The sequence below is a fragment of the Heterodontus francisci genome, chromosome 27 (genome assembly GCF_036365525.1).
Source record: "Heterodontus francisci isolate sHetFra1 chromosome 27, sHetFra1.hap1, whole genome shotgun sequence".
Classification (NCBI taxonomy): Eukaryota; Metazoa; Chordata; class Chondrichthyes; order Heterodontiformes; family Heterodontidae; genus Heterodontus; species Heterodontus francisci.
Window position 1 is genome coordinate 74,041,582 of NC_090397.1, and position 20,077 is coordinate 74,061,658.

The window sequence follows — 20,077 nt, forward strand, 5'->3', positions numbered from 1 at the left end:
GCACATGGAGTATTGTGGATGGTTTTGGACATCAATTTAAAGGAAGGGTAATAAAGCAATGGAAAAGATTTGCTGGGGTCTTAACAGGGATAAATGGTTATAGTTACATACGAGGACATACCTGAAAGGTTAGAGCTTTCACTGGAGCCAAGGTTACAGGATGACCGATAGAGATCTTCAGTCTTATGCAGGTTGATGTTAAGGCAAATAAAGATAGGTTGCTTCCAGTGACATTAATGAAGGAACATAAATATAAAATAATTGCAATAAGAATTGAAGTGGGCATTAAAAAATAATTCTTTATACAGAGGCCTGTTAGAATGGAGAATTAGCTGCAGAAACCATTGTTGAGGCAGAGTCCATAAAATATTTTAAAAAGGAGTTAGATAATTGCTTGAAGAGAAGAATATTAAAAGGTGTGGAGAGTGAGCAGCAAAGACAGCTCAGGCTAGTTGACTGAGCGGAGAGAAATGCTGGCAGAAATGTGATGGTCAAGTGACCAACTTTTGTGCTGTAACATCCCATAATTCTGTAATCATGATGGAACTTGCTTCTCAATTGAGAAATAATTTGGATAAGCTACTTGCCTCATCCAGAGGAAAGAAAGGACTGCACAAAAAACTATAACTCACCCCTGATTAGTTGTTTACCTTCAATATGACATACAACGTGCTTTTATTCCTTCTGTGTGTCCAGCAAATGGCTGCACTGCTGAGGAAACCATTGAAATATTCATAGAAATTAACATTACCATGAGCTGCATGTTTGGATTCCATCATGTACAACTTCCCACAACAATTTTCCCATTATTTATGGTTATAACACAGTTTCTGAATGTTAAACTAGTTTACAAATGATTATGGCGGTGTTTGCTGTTTTCTGATAACACAGTAGGGGTGAAATTGATCTAGCCAGCTGTGTGAAATAGACTCATCGCAAATCGTCAGCTGATTTTTCACTACACCAGTTTTCATTTTCCATCGACTTGGGAAAGATTGCCAAGATTTTAAATTTCAAACTGAGTAAAAGCGACAGTGAGACGAGGAAATGAGTCTCCAAAAAGAATTTGAACCATCTTTCTGTGAACTTCAGTGGGAAGATTGGGCACGATGAAAAATCAGCTGCTGATTCACTGTGAGCCCATGCTTATCAAATCTACTAGAATTCTTCGAGGATTTAACTAGTAGAGTTGATGAGGGGGAGCCAGTGGATGTGGTTTATTTGGACTTTCAGAAGGCGCTCGACAAAGTCCCACATAAGAGATAAGTGTGTAAAATTAAAGCGCATGGGATTGGGGGTAGTGTATTGCGATGGATAGAAAATTGGTTGGCGGACAGGAAACAAAGAGTCGGGATAAATGGGTCTTTTTCCGAATGGCAGGCAGTGACTAGTGGGGTACTGCAGGGATCGGTGCTAGGACCCCAGCTATTCACAAGATACATTAATGATTTAGATGAGGGAACCAAATGTAATATCTCCAAATTTGCAGATGACACAAAACTGGGTGGGGGGGGGTGAGTTGTGAGGAGGATGCAGAGAAGCTTCAGGGTGATTTGGACAAGTTGAGTGAGTGGGCTAATGCATGGCAGATGCAGTATAATGTGGATAAATGTGAGGTTATCCACTTTGGTAGCAAAAACAGGAAGGCAGATTATTATCTGAATGGCTATAAACTGAGGGAGGGGAATATGCAGTGAGACCTGGGTGTTCTCGTACACCAGTCGCTGAAGGTAAGCATGCAGGTCCAACAGGCGGTAAAAAAGGCAAATGGTATGTTGGCCTTCATAGCGAGAGGATTTGAGTACAAGAGCAGGGATGTCTTGCTGCAATTATACAGGGCCTTGGTGAGGCCACACCTGGAATATTGTGTGCAGTTTTGGTCTCTTTATCTGAGGAAGGATGTTCTTGCTATAGAGGGAGTGCAGCGAAGGTTTACCAACTGATTCCTGGGATGGTGGGACTGATATATGAGGAGAGATTGAGTCGGTTAGGATTATATTTGCTGGAGTTCAGAAGAGTGAGGGGGGGATCTCATAGAAACCTATAAAATTCTAACAGGACTTGACAGGGTAGATGCAGGAAGGATGTTCATCATGGTGGGGGGTCCAGATACAGGGGTCATAGTCCAAGGACACAGGGTAAACCTTTCAGGACTGAGATGAGGAGAAATTTCTTCACCCAGAGAGTGGTGAACCTGTGGAATTCGCTACCACAGAAAGCAGTTGAGGCCAAAACATTGTATGTTTTCAAGAAGGAGTTAGATATAGCTCTTGGTTTTAAAGGGATCAAAGGGTATGGGGCGAAAGCAGGAACATGTTACTGAGTTGGATGATCAGCCATGATCATAATGAATGACGGAGCAGGCTCGAAGGGCCGAATGGCCTACTCCTGCTCCTATTTTCTATGTTTCATTGTATGTTTCCATATTTCGAGCTGCTGGTGTCGATGCAGTTTCACCCCCAGTGTCTTTAATGATGACATGACATTATTATGTGATACACCACTTTCATCTCCCATCAAATCACCATCAAGTCACCTCACTTTCTTTCCTTTCCCAATCCTGGCTTTTTATTTATATATTTAGTTCAAACACTGTGAACTCCTAATTGATCTATTTGACCAAAAGTTGGACCCTTTATTGTTCACCTGATGAAATAAGGCCAACTTGTTGCATTAATAACGTGCTGCTCACTGTTGCAATATATGGGGGTATGATGTCAAAGCACAGCAAAATAGTTGGAACAAAAATTATATCTGCACATATCGGCATGGAATTATGAAACCTTATATAAAGAAAATACATGGAAGATAATGTACCTGGAGTTATAATAGATGATTGTGTGTTCTTGAATACAAAAGTGGCTTGTCTATCCCTCTCTGCAGGCGTTTCCGTAGACAAGATATTCGTCATGGTGATGCAGTCCAGCAGTGCCTCGGCCAGCAGTGGAATGGTAGGTGTCTACCTAATGGATAAGGTGTTGCATTCAGATCATAACCCTGGCTCATTTTTTCTAAAATGCTAAAATGAGCGAAGATTTTCCCTGACTTTGAAGAGTTTTTCTCAAGAATTAGAAAACTTGCTAAAACATATTGAAATATTTTTCATGCTTCAAATCCAATGTTTTCAATTTTATTTTCAGCTTTTCCCGCTTGGTCAAATATTTCACACTGAAATAATTTGCTATTCAATGTGTTCTATTCTGCTCCATGTGGCATTCACAATGATTGAGGAAAGTTCCATCCATCATTCTTTCCTAATCCTGCCTTTCCCCTTAATAATATTCCCACTTTCTATTTGCAATATCTCACTTCCATACAACCTCCTTCTATCAAACTCATCCCTAGGGTATCTGGCACAATGTCTCTGAAAGAATATTCTACACATCTAATGTTTGAACCCAGCTTACTTTCAAACCAGAATCTTCTTGAAATTGACAATATGAAGGATGTTAGAACTGGGAAATAAATCTGAAATATTGCACAGCCTGTTTCTAATACAAGTGTTTTTTTTTATTCATTCATGGGATGTGGGCGTCGCTGGCTAGGCCAGCATTTATTGCCCATCCCTAATTGCCCTAACTGAGTGTCTTGCTAGGCCATTTCAGAGGGCATGTAAGAGTCAACCACATTGCTGTGGGTCTGGAGTCACATGTAGGCCAGACCAGGTAAGGACAACAGATTTCCTTCCCTAAAGGACATTCGTGAACCGGGTGGGTTTTTACAACAATCGACAATGGTTTCATGGCCATCATTAGACTAGCTTTAAATTCCAGATTTATTAATTGAATTCAAATTCCACCTTCTGCTGTGGTGGGATTTGAACCCCTGACCCCAGAGCAATACCCTGGGTCTCTGGGTTACTAGTCCAGTGACAATACCACTACACCACTGTGAATAGTTGTGTGATTCACAAAAAAACCCACTGGTGTGATGTTACTATATCACCGAAACAGCCAAGTCCAGTGTTGTTTGGCTGTGGATCAAATCCCCACACAAACCCCGAGTGTTTAGAATGCACTTAGACAAGGGTGATATCATTATTCACTTTCATTGGAGATGGATCCCACTGGTCAGAAACAGTCTTTCATAAGATTGTGGGTTCCAATCAAACTTCAGCGCCTTGACAGGCTGACACTCCAGTGCAGAACAGAGGGAGTGCTGTACTGTTGGACGTGCAAGATTTTGGATGAGATGTTGAGCTGCCCTGTCCACCCTCTCAGGTGGATGTTAAACATAGAAACATAGAAAATAGGAGCAGGAGTAGGCCATTCGGCCCTTCGAGCCTGCTCCGCCATTCATTATGATCATGGCTGATCATCCAACTCAGTAACCTATTCCCGCTTTCCCCCCATACCCTTTTGTCCCTTCAGACCCAAGAGCTATATCTAACTCCTTCTTGAAAACATACAATGTTTCAACTGCTTTCTGATGTAACGAATTCACAGGTTCACCACTCTCTGGGTGACAACATTTCTCCTCATCTCAGTCCTGAAAGGTTTACCCCGTATCCTTAGACTATGACCCCTGGTTCTGGACTCCCCCACCATCGGGAACATCCTTCCTGCATCTACCCTGTCAAGTCCTGTTAGAATTTTATAGGTTTCTATGAGATCTCCCCTCACTCTTCTGAACTCCAGCAGATATAATCCTAACTGACTTAATCTCTCCTCAAATGTCAGTCCCACCATCCCAGGAATCAGTCTGGTAAACCTTCGCTGCACTCCCTCGATAGCAAGAACATCTTCCTCAGATAAGGAGACCAAAACTGCACACAATATTCCAGGTGTGGCCTCACCAAGGCCCTGTATAATTGTAGCAAGACATCCCTGCTCCTGTACTCAAATCCTCTCGCTATGAAGGCCAACATACCATTTGCCTTTTTTACCACCTGTTGGACCTGAATGCTTACCTTCAGCAACTGGTGTACGAGAACACCCAGGTCACGCTGCATATTCCCCTCTCTAAGTTTATAGCCATTCAGATAATAATCTGCCTTCCTGTTTCTGCTACCAAAGTGGATAACCTCACATTTATCCACATTTTGCAGGATCTGCTATGCATTAGCCCACTCACTCAACTTGTCCAAATCACCCTGAAGCCTCTCTGCATCCTCCTCACAACTCACCCTCCCACCCAGTTTTGTGTAATCTGCAAATTTGGAGATATTACATTTAGTTCCCTCATCTAAATCATTAATGTATATTGTGAATAGCTGGGGTCCTAGCACCGATCCCTGCGGTACCCCACTAGTCATTGCCTGCCATTCAGAAAAAGACACGGTTATTTCTACACTTTGTTTCCTGTCTGCCAACCAATTTTCTATCCATCGCAATACACTACCCCCAATCCCATGCGCTTTAATCTTACATGCCAATTTCTTATGTGGGACTTTGTCGAAAGCCTTCTGAAAGTCCAAATAAACCACATCCACTGGCTCCCCCTCATCAACTCTGCTGGTTACATCCTCGAAGAATTCTAATAGATTTGTCAAGCATAATTTCCCTTTTGTAAATCCATGCTGACTCTGCCTGATTCTGCCACTGTTCTCTAAGTGCTCTGCTATAAAATCTTTGTTAAGGGACTCTAGAATTTCCCCCACTACCAATTTCAGGCTGACTAGTCTATAATTCCCTGTTTTCTCTCTGCCTCCCTTTTTAAATAGTGGGGTTACATTAGCTACCTTCCAATCTGTAAGAACTGTTCCAGAGTCTATAGAATCTTGGAAGATACCACCAATGCATCCACTATTTCTAGGGCCACTTCCTTAAGTACTCTGGGATGCATACCATCAGGCCCTGGGGATTTATCGGCCTTCAATCCCATCAATTTCCCCATCACCATTTCTCTACTAATACTGATTTCTTTCAGGTCCTCTCTCTCACTAAACCCTGTGTTCCCCAACATTTCTGGTATGATATTTGTGTCCTCCTTTGTGAAGACAGAACCAAAGTATGCATTTAGTTGGTCAGCCATTTCTTTATTCCCCATAATAAATTCCCCTGTTTCTGACTGTAAGGGACCTACATTTGTCTTCACTAATCTTTTTCTCTTCATATACCTATTGAAATCTTTACAGTCAGTTTTTATGTTCCCCACAAGCTTACTCTCGTACTCTATTTTCCCCTTCTTAATCAATCCTTTGGTCTTCCTTTGCTGAATTCTAAACTGTTCCCAATCCTCAGGTCTGTTGTTTTTCCTGGCAAATTTATATGCTTCTTCCTTGGATCTAATGCTATCTCTAATTTCCCTTGTAAACCATGGTTTGGCTACCTTTCCTGTTCTACTTTTGCACCAGACTGGGATAAACAATTGTTGCAGTTCATGCATGTGCTCTTTAAATGTTTGCCATTGCCTATCCACCGTCATCCCTTTAAGTAAGGTTTCCCAATCCGTCATGGCCAACTCACACCTCATACCTTTGTAGTTTCCTTTGCTAAGATTCAGGACCCTTGTCTCAAGATCAGCTATGTCACTCTCCATCTTGATGAAGAATTCTATCATATTATGGTCGCTCATCCCCAAGGGGTCTCACACCACTAGATTGTCAATTATTCCTCTCTCATTACACAATACCCAGTCTAGGATGGCCTGTTCTCTAGTTGGTTCCTCAACGTATTGGTCCAGAAAACCATCCCATATACACTCAATGAATTCCTCCTCTACCGTGTTGTGACTAATTTGATTTGCCCAATCTATATGCAGATTAAAATCACCCGTAATTACAGATGTTCCTTTATCGCATGCATCTCTAATTCCCAACATTACCACTACAGTTTGGGGATCTATATACAACCCCCACTAACGTTTTTTACCCCTTAGTGTTTCTCAGCTCTACCGATACAGATTCCAAATCATCAGAGCTAATATCTTTCCTCTCAATTGTGTTAATTTCCTCTTTAACCAGCAATGCAACTGAAACACAAAGTTCCTGTGGCGTTATTTTGAAGATGAACAGGGGAGTTTTCCTCAGTGTTCAGACCAACATTTAACCCTCACCCAAAACCTAAAACAGATTAACTGATCATTATCTCATTGTTGTTTGTGGGAGCTTGCTGTGCTCAAAATAGCTGCCATGTTTCCTACATTGCCACAGTGACTCCAGTTCAAGAAGTACTTCATTGGTTGTGAAGTGTGTTGGAACACCCTGAGGTCATGACAGGTCCTGTATGAATAAAAGTCTTCTTTTCATAAACCATTGGTTACAATTCACAAAAAATTGAGTTTTGCTTTATTCCATTAAGATGGATATGTTTATATGCAATACTTGAATACTATTAAACATGAAATCTGTGGTCTGAAATAAAATTTATGTAAATGAGATACTTTTGATGGTGTGATGTTAAAAGCCAAATAATGATTTTATTTTCATCACTAGTAATTTAGTTCTTACATTAACCAGATACCTTTTGCTTCCATGGTTCAGATGAGACACTTACAAAAACTGAGGGAAGACTCTTATATGGTATTGAGAGAAATAGTACATTGTTGGAATGCAGCCCCAGATCACCACAAGCTAAAGTGTTGTGGTTTGTGGAAACAAAAAACCAGAAACAAGATGAGGTAAGTTATTTGTGAAATAAATCTTAACTTTAAAATGCTAAACGTAATAAATCTTATATAAACACGAGTATTGATGAGCATTTTATTTGAATTTCATTGTGGCGAAGGACCTGTAAATCACTGGGATATTGAAAAATCTGCTTTGTTGGTGTACAGAATGTCAACAGTTCTTAAAATAGTATGATTCTTTTTTTTATTCTTTCATGGGATGTGGGCATCACTGGCAAGGCCAGCATTTGTTGCCCATCCCTAATTGCCCTTGATAACTGAGTGGCTTACTAAGCCATTTCAGAGGGCAGTTAAGAGTCGACCACATTGCTGTGGGTTTGGAGTCATATGTAGGCCAGACCAGGTAAGGACGGCAGATTTCTTTCTCTTAAGGGCATTAGTGAACCAGATGGATTTGGACAACAGTTGATGATAGGTTCATGGCACCATTACTGAGACTGGCTTTCAATTCCAGATTTTGAAAGTTAATTAATTGAGTTCAAATCCCACTAACTGTTGTAGTGGGATTTAAATCCATAATCCCCAGGACATTAGCCTGGGCCTCTGGGTTACTAGTCCAGTGACATTACCACTATGCCACCAGGGCCCCCTAGATCTAGTTTTAATGATATAAAGTTTTGTGCATTGAGTGACAGTAAACTGACCTTTCCTCGTCTCACCGTGCCTCACTCTGGAATCAGATTAGGATCTAACTCTGGATTCAGGCTGCAGTATTGGTATAAAATGGAACCAATTTGTACCAACACTACAATTGTGGCATAATTGCAACATTAATGCAGAATAAAGCTGCAGCTTTGATAAAACTTGTGCAAAGATCAAGCCAAATGTTGAGCTGTTGAAAAGAAATAACACATGATAAATGTGTGGCTTGTAATGAACCTATCAGGATATGATATTATTCCAGAATGTCAGAACACTCGAGATTTTTATTCCTTTTGAACTATTGGCAATAAATGTCATTTCATGGAATTGAGTTTGGCTTCACATGCAGATTTCAGAAAAATTAACTGATTCAGGGAAATGTTTTCAGTTTTGTTTCTCTATTTGTGTTCTAATGAGACTTCCTTTATGTTTGCGAACTATCCCAAGAAAAAACTATATTAATTTGGATGAGAACCATATTTAATCATTTTACAAACTCTTCCAGTTTGAGTTAACAGCATCTCCAAATAATCTGACTCTTTTATTCTTTGTATATATACTCATTTTTGTCTTTATGTTTGGGTGCCTGGTTATTTATATCCCAGGTTTCTTTCACTTACATTCAGTGCCTCTGACGTGAGCACTGGAATAGATGAAGCTATGGTATGTTGAGCGTGTTGAGCTCCACAAGGTAAATAGATTATTGATCAAAATGTTATTTTGAAATGGAAGGTCATAGATATAAATATAGAACATAAGACTCAGAAAGGTGCCCAAAATTTAATGTCAGTTAGGAGGTTTTATCACATCACATCTTGCTTTAATTACATTATAGTTTGAGGTTTTTAATCACGAATTATTGTAAATTTTAAATATTGCGGAGGTTATTGACGTAAGTGGTCACATCAATGGAATAGTTTGTTATTATTTTCTCTACTGTCGAAAAGAGGAGGACACGCTTACAATATAATCCATTGCCTTCTTGCAATCTCACTGTTAACCCATGACAATGCATGTTTATGCATATTTAACTATTTTATTTGCTTATTACCAAATCTACATTTTTAAAGTTTTCCTGAAAAATCTAGACATATCTGGAACTAAATACCAAGTATGCTGACAAGAGAATTATAATCTGATGTACTCAGAATGAAATTTGACTTATTCATAAACCAGTGGCTGTGATTATTAATAAAGGGAAAAAAATGGAATGATGAAGATTTCTTGCAGCATGTTGATCAAATCACATCATTCTTCCTTTTGCTGGAGGTGTCACTCTCTGACACAGACTCTAACTGCCAGTGAAATATACTGGGTCATTCCGTCCTTCACAATGCCAGTCATGAATAGTGACTTGAATTCAGATCTTAAAACACCGATGGCCATGAAATTTGGCTCCGTAGTGCTGCAGTAACATCGCTTCTCTCCTCTTTTGCACCTCCGGTACTAATATCCCCAGCACAGCATCAGAAAACCTGGGAGCCCCTCACCTGCTGCTCCATTTGCTGCACCTCTCTTTAAAGTCACCACCCACAGACAGCCAACAGCAACTTCTGCATAATGAGTGCAGCTCCCCTTTAACTGGGACAGGATGAGCTGGACTTTCAAATGCCGGCAGGGTCACAGACGTAATTTAAAAATCGTGGCCGTGGAGGGCATCTCTGGATCCCGACACCTCCAAGACAGACTGCAATTTTTAAAATGAGGGTGGATGGGGGGGGGGGGCACGGGATGGGGGTGAGGGAACAGGGAACCCGTTCTCCTCCAATTAACAGCCTATTAAGGCCTGAGAGGAGGTTGTGAAGGGGCCGGGGAGCTCGGGAAGTTCAAATTAGATTCTAGAGAACCCGCACAGTGTGGTACACATTAGTGTACAGCTATCGGGGTCACAGCGAGGAGAAGGGAAACTTTCTTTTGAGGTTTAAAATTATGGTGCCCTCAGGAATCTTGCACACGACCTCAGATTTGAATTTTGTGCACCATCTTGTTGCTTTATGCTGCTGGCTCGCTAAGGAGCAGTCCACTCTCATCGGCAAAACAGCAGCAGGCCCCATCATAGCTGCTGTCTGCCTTTGCCACTCGGGGTCTGCAGACAGCTCCCGTCCCTGGAGATGTTCAGCACTACTAATTAGGTGCCAAGATCGCCTCCAGTCCAATCAGGGGTTTCCATTTCAAAATAGCACAGCATGAGCAGTGAAGTTGAGGTGCAGGGTCGAGATCCAGAAATTATCCAGGTGTTGGGTTTCCGACCCCATTTTGAAAATCCAGTCCAATGTCTTTAAAAGGCCCAGGCTCGATGAAACATATGCTAGCCACATCTACTGTTGGACAACCCAGTGAGCGTGTCGCCATTTTGTACAGTGCTGGACTGCACACTCAAATCATTCAAATCAGGAGGCAGCAAGATGTTTGCGTGCTGACTGCCTCAACAGGACTGGGCACAGGATAATCATGAATCATAGAAACATAGAAAATAGGAGCAGGAGTAGGCCATTCAGCCCTTCAGGCCTGCTCTGCAATTCAAAAAGACAATGGCTGATCATCTAATTCAGCACCCTGTTCCCGCTTTCGCCCCATATCCCTTGATCCCTTTGGCATTAAGAAATATATCTATCTCCTTCTTGAATATATTCAATGACTTGGCCTCCACTGCCTTCTGCGGTAGAGGATTCCACAGGTTCACCACCCGCTGAGTGAAGAAATTTCTCCTCATCTCAGTTCTTTTGTACACCTCAATTAAGTCACCCCTAAAAAAAAGTGTACAAAATCATGAGAGGTATAGACAGGGTGGATAGCAAGAAGCTTTTTCCCAGAGTGGGGGATTAAATTACTAGGGGTCACGAGTTCAAAGTGAGAGGGGAAAAGTTTAGGGGGGATATGCGTGGAAAGTTCTTTACGCAGAGGGTGGTGGGTGCCTGGAACACTTTGCCAGCAGAGGTGGTAGACGCGGGCACGATAGCGTCTTTTAAGATGTATCTAGACAGATACATGAATGGGCAGGAAGCAAAGAGATACAGACCCTTAGAAAATAGACGACATGTTTAGATAGAGGATCTGGATCGGCGCAGGCTTGGAGGGCCGAAGGGCCTGTTCCTGTGCTGTAATTTTCTTTGTTCTTTTGTTCTTTGTTCTAAATGGCATACCCCATATCCTGAGACTGTGACCCCTGGTTCTGGACTCTCCAGCCATCGGAACATCCCCCCTGCATCTAGCCTGTCTAGTCCTGTTAGAATTTTATAGGTTTCTATGAGATCCCCTCTCATTCTTCTAACCTCGAGTGAATATTGGCCTAGTCGACCCAATCTCTCCTCCTACGTCAATCCTGCCATCCCAGGAATCAGTCTAGTAAATCTTCTTTGCACTCCCTCCTTGGCAAGAACATCCTTCCTCAGATAAGGAGACTAAAACTGCACACAATACTCCAGATGTGGTCTCACCAAGGCCCTGTATAACTGCAGTAAGACTTCCTTGCTCCTGTACTCAAATTCTCTTCAATGAAGGCCAACATACCATTCACCTTCCTAACTGCTTGCTGCACCTGAATGCTTGCTTTCAGCGACTGGTGTACAAGGACACCCAGGTCTTGCTGCACCTCCCCCTTTCCCAATCTAGCACCATTCAGATCATAATCTGCCTTTCTGTTTTTACAACCAAAGTGGATAACCTCATATTTATCCACATTATACTGCATCTGCCATGCATTTGCCCACTCACCCAACTTGTCCAAATCACATTGGAGCCTCTTTGCATCCTCCTCACAGCTCACATTCCCCACCACACCCACCCCCCTCCCAGCTTTGTGTCATCTGCAAACTTATTAGCGAGAGGCAGCATGGTTTTGTGAAGGGGAGGTCGTGTCTCACTAATTTGATTGAGTTTTCTGAGGAAGTGACGAAGATGATTGATGAAGGAAGGGCAGTGGATGTTATCTATATGGACTTTAGTAAAGCCTTTGACAAGGTCCCGCATGGCAGACTGGTACAAAAGGTGAAGTCACACAGGATCAGAGGTGAGCTGGCAAGATGGATACAGAACTGACTCGGTCATAGAAGACAGAGGGTATCGGTGGATGGGTGTTTTTCTGAATGGAGGAATGTGACTAGTGGTGTTCCGCAGGGATCAATGCTGGGACCTTTCCTGTTTGTAGTATATATAAATGGTTTGGAGGAAAATGTAGCTGGTCTGATTAGTAAGTTTGCGGACGACACAAAGGTTGGTGGCGTTGCGGATAATGATGAGGATTGTCAGAGGATATAGCAGGATATAGATCGGTTGGAGACTTGGGCGGAGAAATGGCAGATGGAGTTTAATCCAGACAAATGTGAGGTAATGCATTTTGGAAGGTCTAATGCAGGTGGGAAGTATACAGTAAATGGCAGAACCCTTAGGAGTATTGACAGGCAGAGAGATCTGGGCGTACAGGTCCACAGGTCACTGAAAGTGACAACGCAGGTGGATAAGGTAGTCAAGAAGGCATACGGCATGCTTGCCTTCATCGGTCGGGGCATAGAGTATAAAAATTGGCAAGTCATGTTGCAGCTGTACAGAACCTTAGTTAGGCCACACTTAGAATATTGCGTGCAATTCTGGTCGCCACACTACCAGAAGGACGTGGAGGCTTTGGAGAGGGTACAGAGGAGGTTTACCAGAATGTTGCCTGGTCTGGAGGGCATTAGTTATGAGGAGAGTTTGGAAAAACTCGGATTGTTTTCACTGAACGACGGAGGTGGAGGGGCGACATGATAGAGGTTTACAAAGTTATAAGCGGCATGGACAGAGTGGATAGTCAGAAGCTTTTTCCCAGGGTGGAAGAGTCAGTTACGAGAGGACATAGGTTTAAGGTGCGAGGGGCAAAGTTTAGAGGGGATGTGCGAGGCAGGTTTTTTACACAGAGGGTGGTGATTGCCTGGAACTTGCTGCCAGGGGAGGTGGTGGAAGCAGATACGATAGCGACGTTTAAGAGACATCTTGACAAATACTTGAATAGGATGGGAATAGAGGGATATGGGCCCCGGAAGTGCAGAAGGTGTTAGTTTAGGCAGGCAGCAAGATCGGCGCAGGCTTGGAGGGCCGAATGGCCTGTTCCTGTGCTGTACTGTTCTTTGTTCTTTGTTCTATTCCCTTCCTGCCTTTGCAGCATTTACCTGCTGTGTGACCACCTCACTAAACATGCTATCCATGACGATCTCAGCATCGCGGATGCTCCACAATGAATCCACCCGCAGCTCCAGCTCCGTAATGCGGGTAGTCAGTAGCTGCAGATGGATACACTTCCTGCACACATGGTCGTCAGGGACACTGGAAGCATCCCTGATTTCCCACATAGCGCAGGAGGAGCATATTAAGGGGCTGAGCTCTCCTGTCATGACTTACCTTTCGATTACTTAGTTCCTCCCTTTAACTAAAAAATACTAGTTACGCTCGGGGCCTTGTTCTACTTCAAACACTACCCACTACAATCTAAAGTCCTTCATAAATTACACTAACTAAAAAAAAAACACACTTTTGTAGTACTAACCTTATCACTTATAAGGCAGATTTTGAGATTTTTTTCAAAAAAAAACTTTCCCCTGATTTTGTTAAACTATTTACAGGCACTAACAGCTATTACTTACCCAACCAATCAGCTTACAGATTTCCCATGATGTCACTGTATGTCATGGCCATCATGCCAGAAAATGGGACCCATCTGAATTCTTATGAACATTAAAATTCTTGCTGAAAATATGCAAACCATATCTTTTGTCAAAAAAGCTAATAATACTTCAAATCAGATCCTGTAATTATTAATGTACCAAAACTGAGCATGTTTGTACGACATTCCTCTGTCCACTATTTTAATAAAGGAATTCATGTGCTAATATTCAAAGATCCAATTTTCCAGTTATTGTAGCACTGCATGTTAATTAGACCCACTGCGTGTACACAGACGGGCTGAAAGACAGATTTTTCCCTCTAAGCGAGATACCAGAAATATTATTGTTAATGTAATCATGGTATTATCTGATTGTTTCTCTCAGCCTAATACTCTGCTGAATATACTCCATGTTGATGAAGTGTGGTCTGATCCAGAACGGTTAGTTATAATATAGACATACAGACTTTGTTAATAGACCAGTCAGAACTCTATTAAAAGGGCTTTGTTATTTTGATGTTCTGATAGGTCAAAACAGATGATCGGGTGATTAACACAGACCTGGGATTGCTGTTTCTTAAACTTCACAGAATGGATGCTGGAACATACTTCTGCAAAGCAAGAGAGCATGGCTTCATACAGACAGTGACAAAAATCAAACTGGATGTCTTGGAAGAGGAGCAGATTGACAATATATTTCACAAAGGCAATGAAGAGGAGGTGGCCCACAAAATGTCCTGCTTGGTGCAACCTGGAAGCAGTCAAGGAACCAGACCATGGTACAAAGAGTTTCTCCAGTTAATAGGTTACAGTGACTTCCAGAGGGTGGAGGAATACTGCCAGAAAATGTGGTGCAATGAAAAGAAGAGAAAGAGAAACAAAGTAGCAGCAAACAAGTGGAAGTATAGCAGCACACAAGAGCGGAAAATAAAAACCAGAAGTCAGTCAGAACATCGGCGAACACCAAGACATCTTATCGATACATGAGGGGGGGGGGGACCATAAACATTTGAGCGTTAAAAAACAGATGATATAATGGTGATAAAAGTATCAAATAAATGTTTTAGGAAGCATATCTCTTGTTTACAAGATGCACTACAGGTATCTTTTCTGCACAATTGGCTTCCAAAGCTCAAACTTTCATTAACTGCACATGCAAACAGGTGTGTGTGGCACTGGTGCTGGTAACAGTTCTTGTTCCAATACAAAGTGTATGCTTTAGAGATTCACAAGCTTTTTAAAATTCAACTCCACTGTTGTATATAATTCGGCAGAGCTTTTCAATTAACCCCAAGTAGTTGCATAGTTACCTGTACCATCCCACAGTTGTTGGTTCCCCAATATTTTAATGTTTTCTATTATACCTGTGGATGGGTTAATGCCTGAACAAAATTATTAAATTATGTCTGTGACAATATGGCAAATGTATCATTTTTTGTTGACATAAATATCATTGAAATGCATCATATCATTAATTTGTGACACCATCATGATTAAAATGATTCTCATTTCTTTGGGATTTCTGTGCCAACAACAAAAGGACTTTTAACTGCTTTAACAAATAAAGTTAATTAAATACAACTTCATTTACTACTTTGAATGACAGTCAACATTTAAGCAGCTTCAATTAAAACAAAGGTAAAGTGGAAAGAAAATTCTGACCTTTGACTAACCCCATGGCTTTATTTGATAATTAAGAAACAACCATTGTAATAATAACTGCCGGAAATGCAATATATTTATATCCAAATATGAATTACTGTTACTTTACTTTTTAAATCTTAGCATTATACCTATCGAGACATGAAATCATTGGCAAATAAACGTTTTCAAAATAGACTGGAATAAATTGATCATGGATGTTTAAGGTGACTGGCTGCAGTCGGGTCTTTTTGTCTCTTTATTCCTCTTAATTAAAATCTCAACATCTGCCATTTTTAATTAAACTTTTAATACAATCAGGATATACTCATTACACAAGAGAAAATAGTCTTCTTCGAGGTGAAAGGATCATAGAACTGCAATGAAGAATATGCTCTTTATATTTTCTAAAGGGCATTCAAAGGTCATTTGAAAACTATAGGCTGAATTTTATGAGCGCCCCACAAATCGCAATGCCACGCTTTGATCTCGGCGGTCTGACCACGCCGATCCACCATCGCTGAGCCCCTGCGATATTTCACGCAATGGCTCATTTAAATGGAAGGTACGGAGCAGCCGCCCCCTCTACATTATTGGGGGCAGCCACTCCGTACATGACAATGGCGTCCCGCGCCACAGCACAGGCGCCAGCACCATTTTTAAAGGACTGTAAGCCCTTACCAGCAATTATAATTTTTTAAATGACCATTAAGATACAGATCAAATCCCCCCAATCATAAGCCAATAAATTTATTTCCCTCTCCCCCCCCCAAAAAAAACAATTTTTGCCAGTCCAGACCTTTCAACCCCAAACTTTGCACTCATTGCCCTTCAACCCCTTCCCACCATCCCCTCAGCCGATTGAATCAGTTTTCACCACTTCCCCCCCACCTCACCCTGAGAATTTCACTGCTCCTCGCTGCCCACCAGTGTCACGTCTCTGATGTCCATGCGGACATCCGAAGGCATGAGAACTCCGGCCAGCAGCCAGAATAGCGGCATGGGACAGCCGTCGGGACCAGATAAGTTCATTTACATTTGTTCCATTGATTTCAATAGGGCGATGAAAACTCCGCCACCGAGCGGTGGGGGAGGGGCCGCACCAGTAAAATGCAGCAGGGCCTTCCCAGCATCGGGGGTTGTGGCAGGCCTCTCCTGGAAGGATTTACCCGGCCCCCCACCCCCGCCATGATCCCCGATGCCGGAGGGCGAGTAAAATTCAGCCCTATGATACAGTTGGTTTCTTCACCATTTAACAATTGAACACTGAAAAACTAAACAGAAGCAAACAGTAGTGTTTATTGAGCTGCAGACATACTATCATATTTATGCAAATACTGAACAGTTGCTGAAGAACTTTGACATGAAAGTAGCAAAATAACTCAGGAATGATCGCAACATCTGACTCCCATATGCATTATGCTAAGAGTTATGTGATTCTCTCCAGTAGGTATCTTATACTGCAGCCTGCTACTAAGACAGACTGGTACGAGAACTCAATACTACAGAAAGCCGAGAGGAGTATTGAAAGTGGACGGGTGAAATAAAAAAGGAAATTAGGAAAGCAAAGAGAGGGCCTGAAAGAATATTGGCAAGCAAAATCAAGGTGAAACCAAAGATGTTTTATCAATACATTAAGAGTTAGAGGATAACTAAGGAGAGAGTAGGGCCCATTAAAGACCAAAAAGGTAACCTATGTGTAGGGGTGGAAGATGTTGGTATTGTTCTGCAGATACGGGTGGTGCTGTTGTTGTTGACCTCTACCTTGCAGAGGCTCAGCACCAACTCACAGACACTTCTTCCTACCTCCCCCTGGACCATAACCCCACCACCGAAAATCAAGATACTGTCCACAGGACTGTCACTGACCTCATCTCCTCTGGAGATCTTCCCTCTACAGCTTCCAACCTCATAGTCCCGCAACCCTGGACAGCCCGCTTCTACCTCCTTCCCAAAATCCACAAACATGACTTTCCCGGCAGACCCATTGTGTTAATCTGTTCTTGCCCCACTGAACTTATTTCTTACTATCTTGACTCTATCTTTTCTCCGCTGGTCCAGTCTCTTCCCACCAACATCCATGACTCTTCTGACGCTCTACGTCATTTTGACAATTTTCAGTTTCCCAGCCATAACCACCTCCTTTTCACTATGGACGTCCAACCTCTCTACACCTCCATCCCCCACCAGGACAGTTTGAGGGCTCGCTGCTTCTTCCTTAAACAGAAGCCCAACCAGTCCCCATCCACCACCACCCTCCTCCGCCTGGCTGAACTTGTTCTCACATTGAACAACTTCTCCTTCAACTCCACTCACTTCCTTCAAGTAAAAGGTGTTGGTATGGGTACCCATATGGGTCCCAGTTATCCCTGTCTTTTTGTGGGATATGTCAAACATTCTTTGTTCCAGTCCTACTCAGGCCCCCTTCCTCAACTCTTTTTCCAGTACATTGATGACTGTATCGGTGCCATTTCCTGCTCCCGCCCCGAATTAGAAAACTTTATTAACTTTGCTTCTAATTTCCACCCTTCTCTCACCTTTACATGGTCCATCTCCGACACTTCCCTTCCCTTCCTCAACTTCTCTGTCTCCATCTCTGGGGATAGGCTGTCTACGAATATTTATTCTAAGCCCACCGACTCCCACAACTACCTCGACTACACCTCTTTACAGCATGCCTCCTGTAAGGACTCCATTCCATTCTCCCAGTTTCTCCGTCTCAGACGCATCTGCTCTGATGATGCTACCTTCCATGACAGTGCTTCTGATATGTCTTCCTTTTTCCTCAACTGAGGATTCCCCCCCCCACTGTGGTTGACAGGGCCCTCAACCATGTCAGGCCCATTTCCCGCATCTCTACCCTCACCCCTTCCCCTCCCTCCCAGAACCGCAACAGGATTTCCCTTGTCCTCACTTTCCATCCCATCAGCCTCCAGATCCATAGGATCATCCTCTGCCACTTCCATTACATCCAGCGCGATGCCACTACCAAACGCATCTTCCCCTCCCTTCCTCTGTCAGCATTCCGAAGGGATAGTGCCCTCCACGACACCCTTGTCCACTCCTCCATCACCCCCACCACCTCATCCCTTTCCCACGGCACCTTCCCCTGCAATTGCAGGAGGTGTAATACCTGCCCATTTACCTCCTCTCTCCTCACTATCCAAGGCCCCAAACACCCCTTTCAGGTGAAGCAGTGATTTACTTGTACTTCTTTCAATGTAGTATACTCTATTCGCTGCTCATAATGTGGTCTCCTCTACATTGGGGAGACCAAATGCAGATTGGGTGACCACTTTGCGGAACATCTCCGCTCAGTCCGCAAGCAGGACCCCGAGCTTCCAGTTGCTTGCAATTTCAACACTCCCCCCTGCTTTCATGCTCACATCTCTGTCCTGGGATTGCTGCAGTGTTCCAGTGAACATCAACACAAGCTCGAGGAACAGCATCTCATTTACCGATTAGGCACATTACAGCCTGCCGGACTGAACATTGAGTTCAATAATACAGAGCATGACGGGTCCCCCTTTTTATGCTTAGTTATTTTTTCTTTTTGTTTCCCCTTTTTTATTTGGTTAGCTTATTTTAGGTTTTTCAGTTTGTTTAGTTTGTTTCCACTGTGCTTACCCACTGTTTTGTTTTTTTTAATGTGTTTTTTTATGTTTGTGCTTGGAGTGCTTTGTGCTTTATAGTCAATTCACATCCTCTCTTTACTAACGCTTTGTCTTTCAACATACCATTAACATACCATTTGCCTTTGATCCGTGACCTTCTGGTCAATTATTCTCTGTGACCTTGTCCTATCAACACCTTCACCTTTGTCATCTCTTGCCCCACCCCCCGCTTTACTTGCTTAAAACATTTTACATTTCTAATATTTGTCAGGTCTGAAGAAGGGTCACTGACCTGAAACATTAACTCTGCTCTTCTCTCCACAGATGCTGCCAGACCTGCTGAGTATTTCCAGCATTTTTTTATTTCAGATTTCCAGCATCTGCAGTATTTTGTGTTTATTTTGGTATTGTTCTTAATGTCTTCACAAAAGAGGGGGACGATGTAGATATTGTAGTTGAGGAAGAGGGGTGTGAAGTATTTTAGATTTTTTTTTTAGATTTAGAGATACAGCACTGAAACAGGCCCTTCGGCCCACCGAGTCTGTGCCGACCATTAACCACCCATTTATACTAATCCTACACTAAGCCCATATTCCTACCACAGCCTCACCTGTCCCTATATTCCCCTACCACCTACCTATACTAGGGGCAATTTATAATGGCCAATTTACCTATCAACCTGCAAGTCTTTGGCATGTGGGAGGAAACCGGAGCACCCAGAGGAAACCCACGCAGACACAGGGAGAACTTGCAAACTCCACACAGGCAGTACCCAGAACTGAACCCGGGTCGCTGGAGCTGTGAGGCTGCGGTGCTAACCACTGTGCCACTGAGATAAACATAGGGAGAGAGGAAGTATTAATGGGAATAGCATCTTTGAAAGTTGATAAATCACCAGGGCCAGATGAAATGTACCCCAGGCTGTTAAAAGAAGCAAGAGATGAAATAGCAGAAAGTCTGACCATCATTTTCCAGT

General features: G+C 42.6%; 1 protein-coding gene across 1 annotated transcript in view; it reads left to right on the plus strand.

The window, feature by feature from the left end:
- Positions 1-15,652, plus strand: part of LOC137384912 (semaphorin-3E-like) — a 405,916-nt gene extending 390,264 nt beyond the window's left edge. Inside the window, exons 15-17 of the mRNA XM_068059620.1 lie at positions 2,884-2,951; positions 7,424-7,560; positions 14,375-15,652. Coding sequence (XP_067915721.1) covers positions 2,884-2,951; positions 7,424-7,560; positions 14,375-14,833 — 664 coding nt within the window. The 3' untranslated portion in view covers positions 14,834-15,652. The remainder of the gene's footprint in view (positions 1-2,883; positions 2,952-7,423; positions 7,561-14,374) is intronic.
- The last annotated feature ends 4,425 nt before the right edge of the window (positions 15,653-20,077 follow it).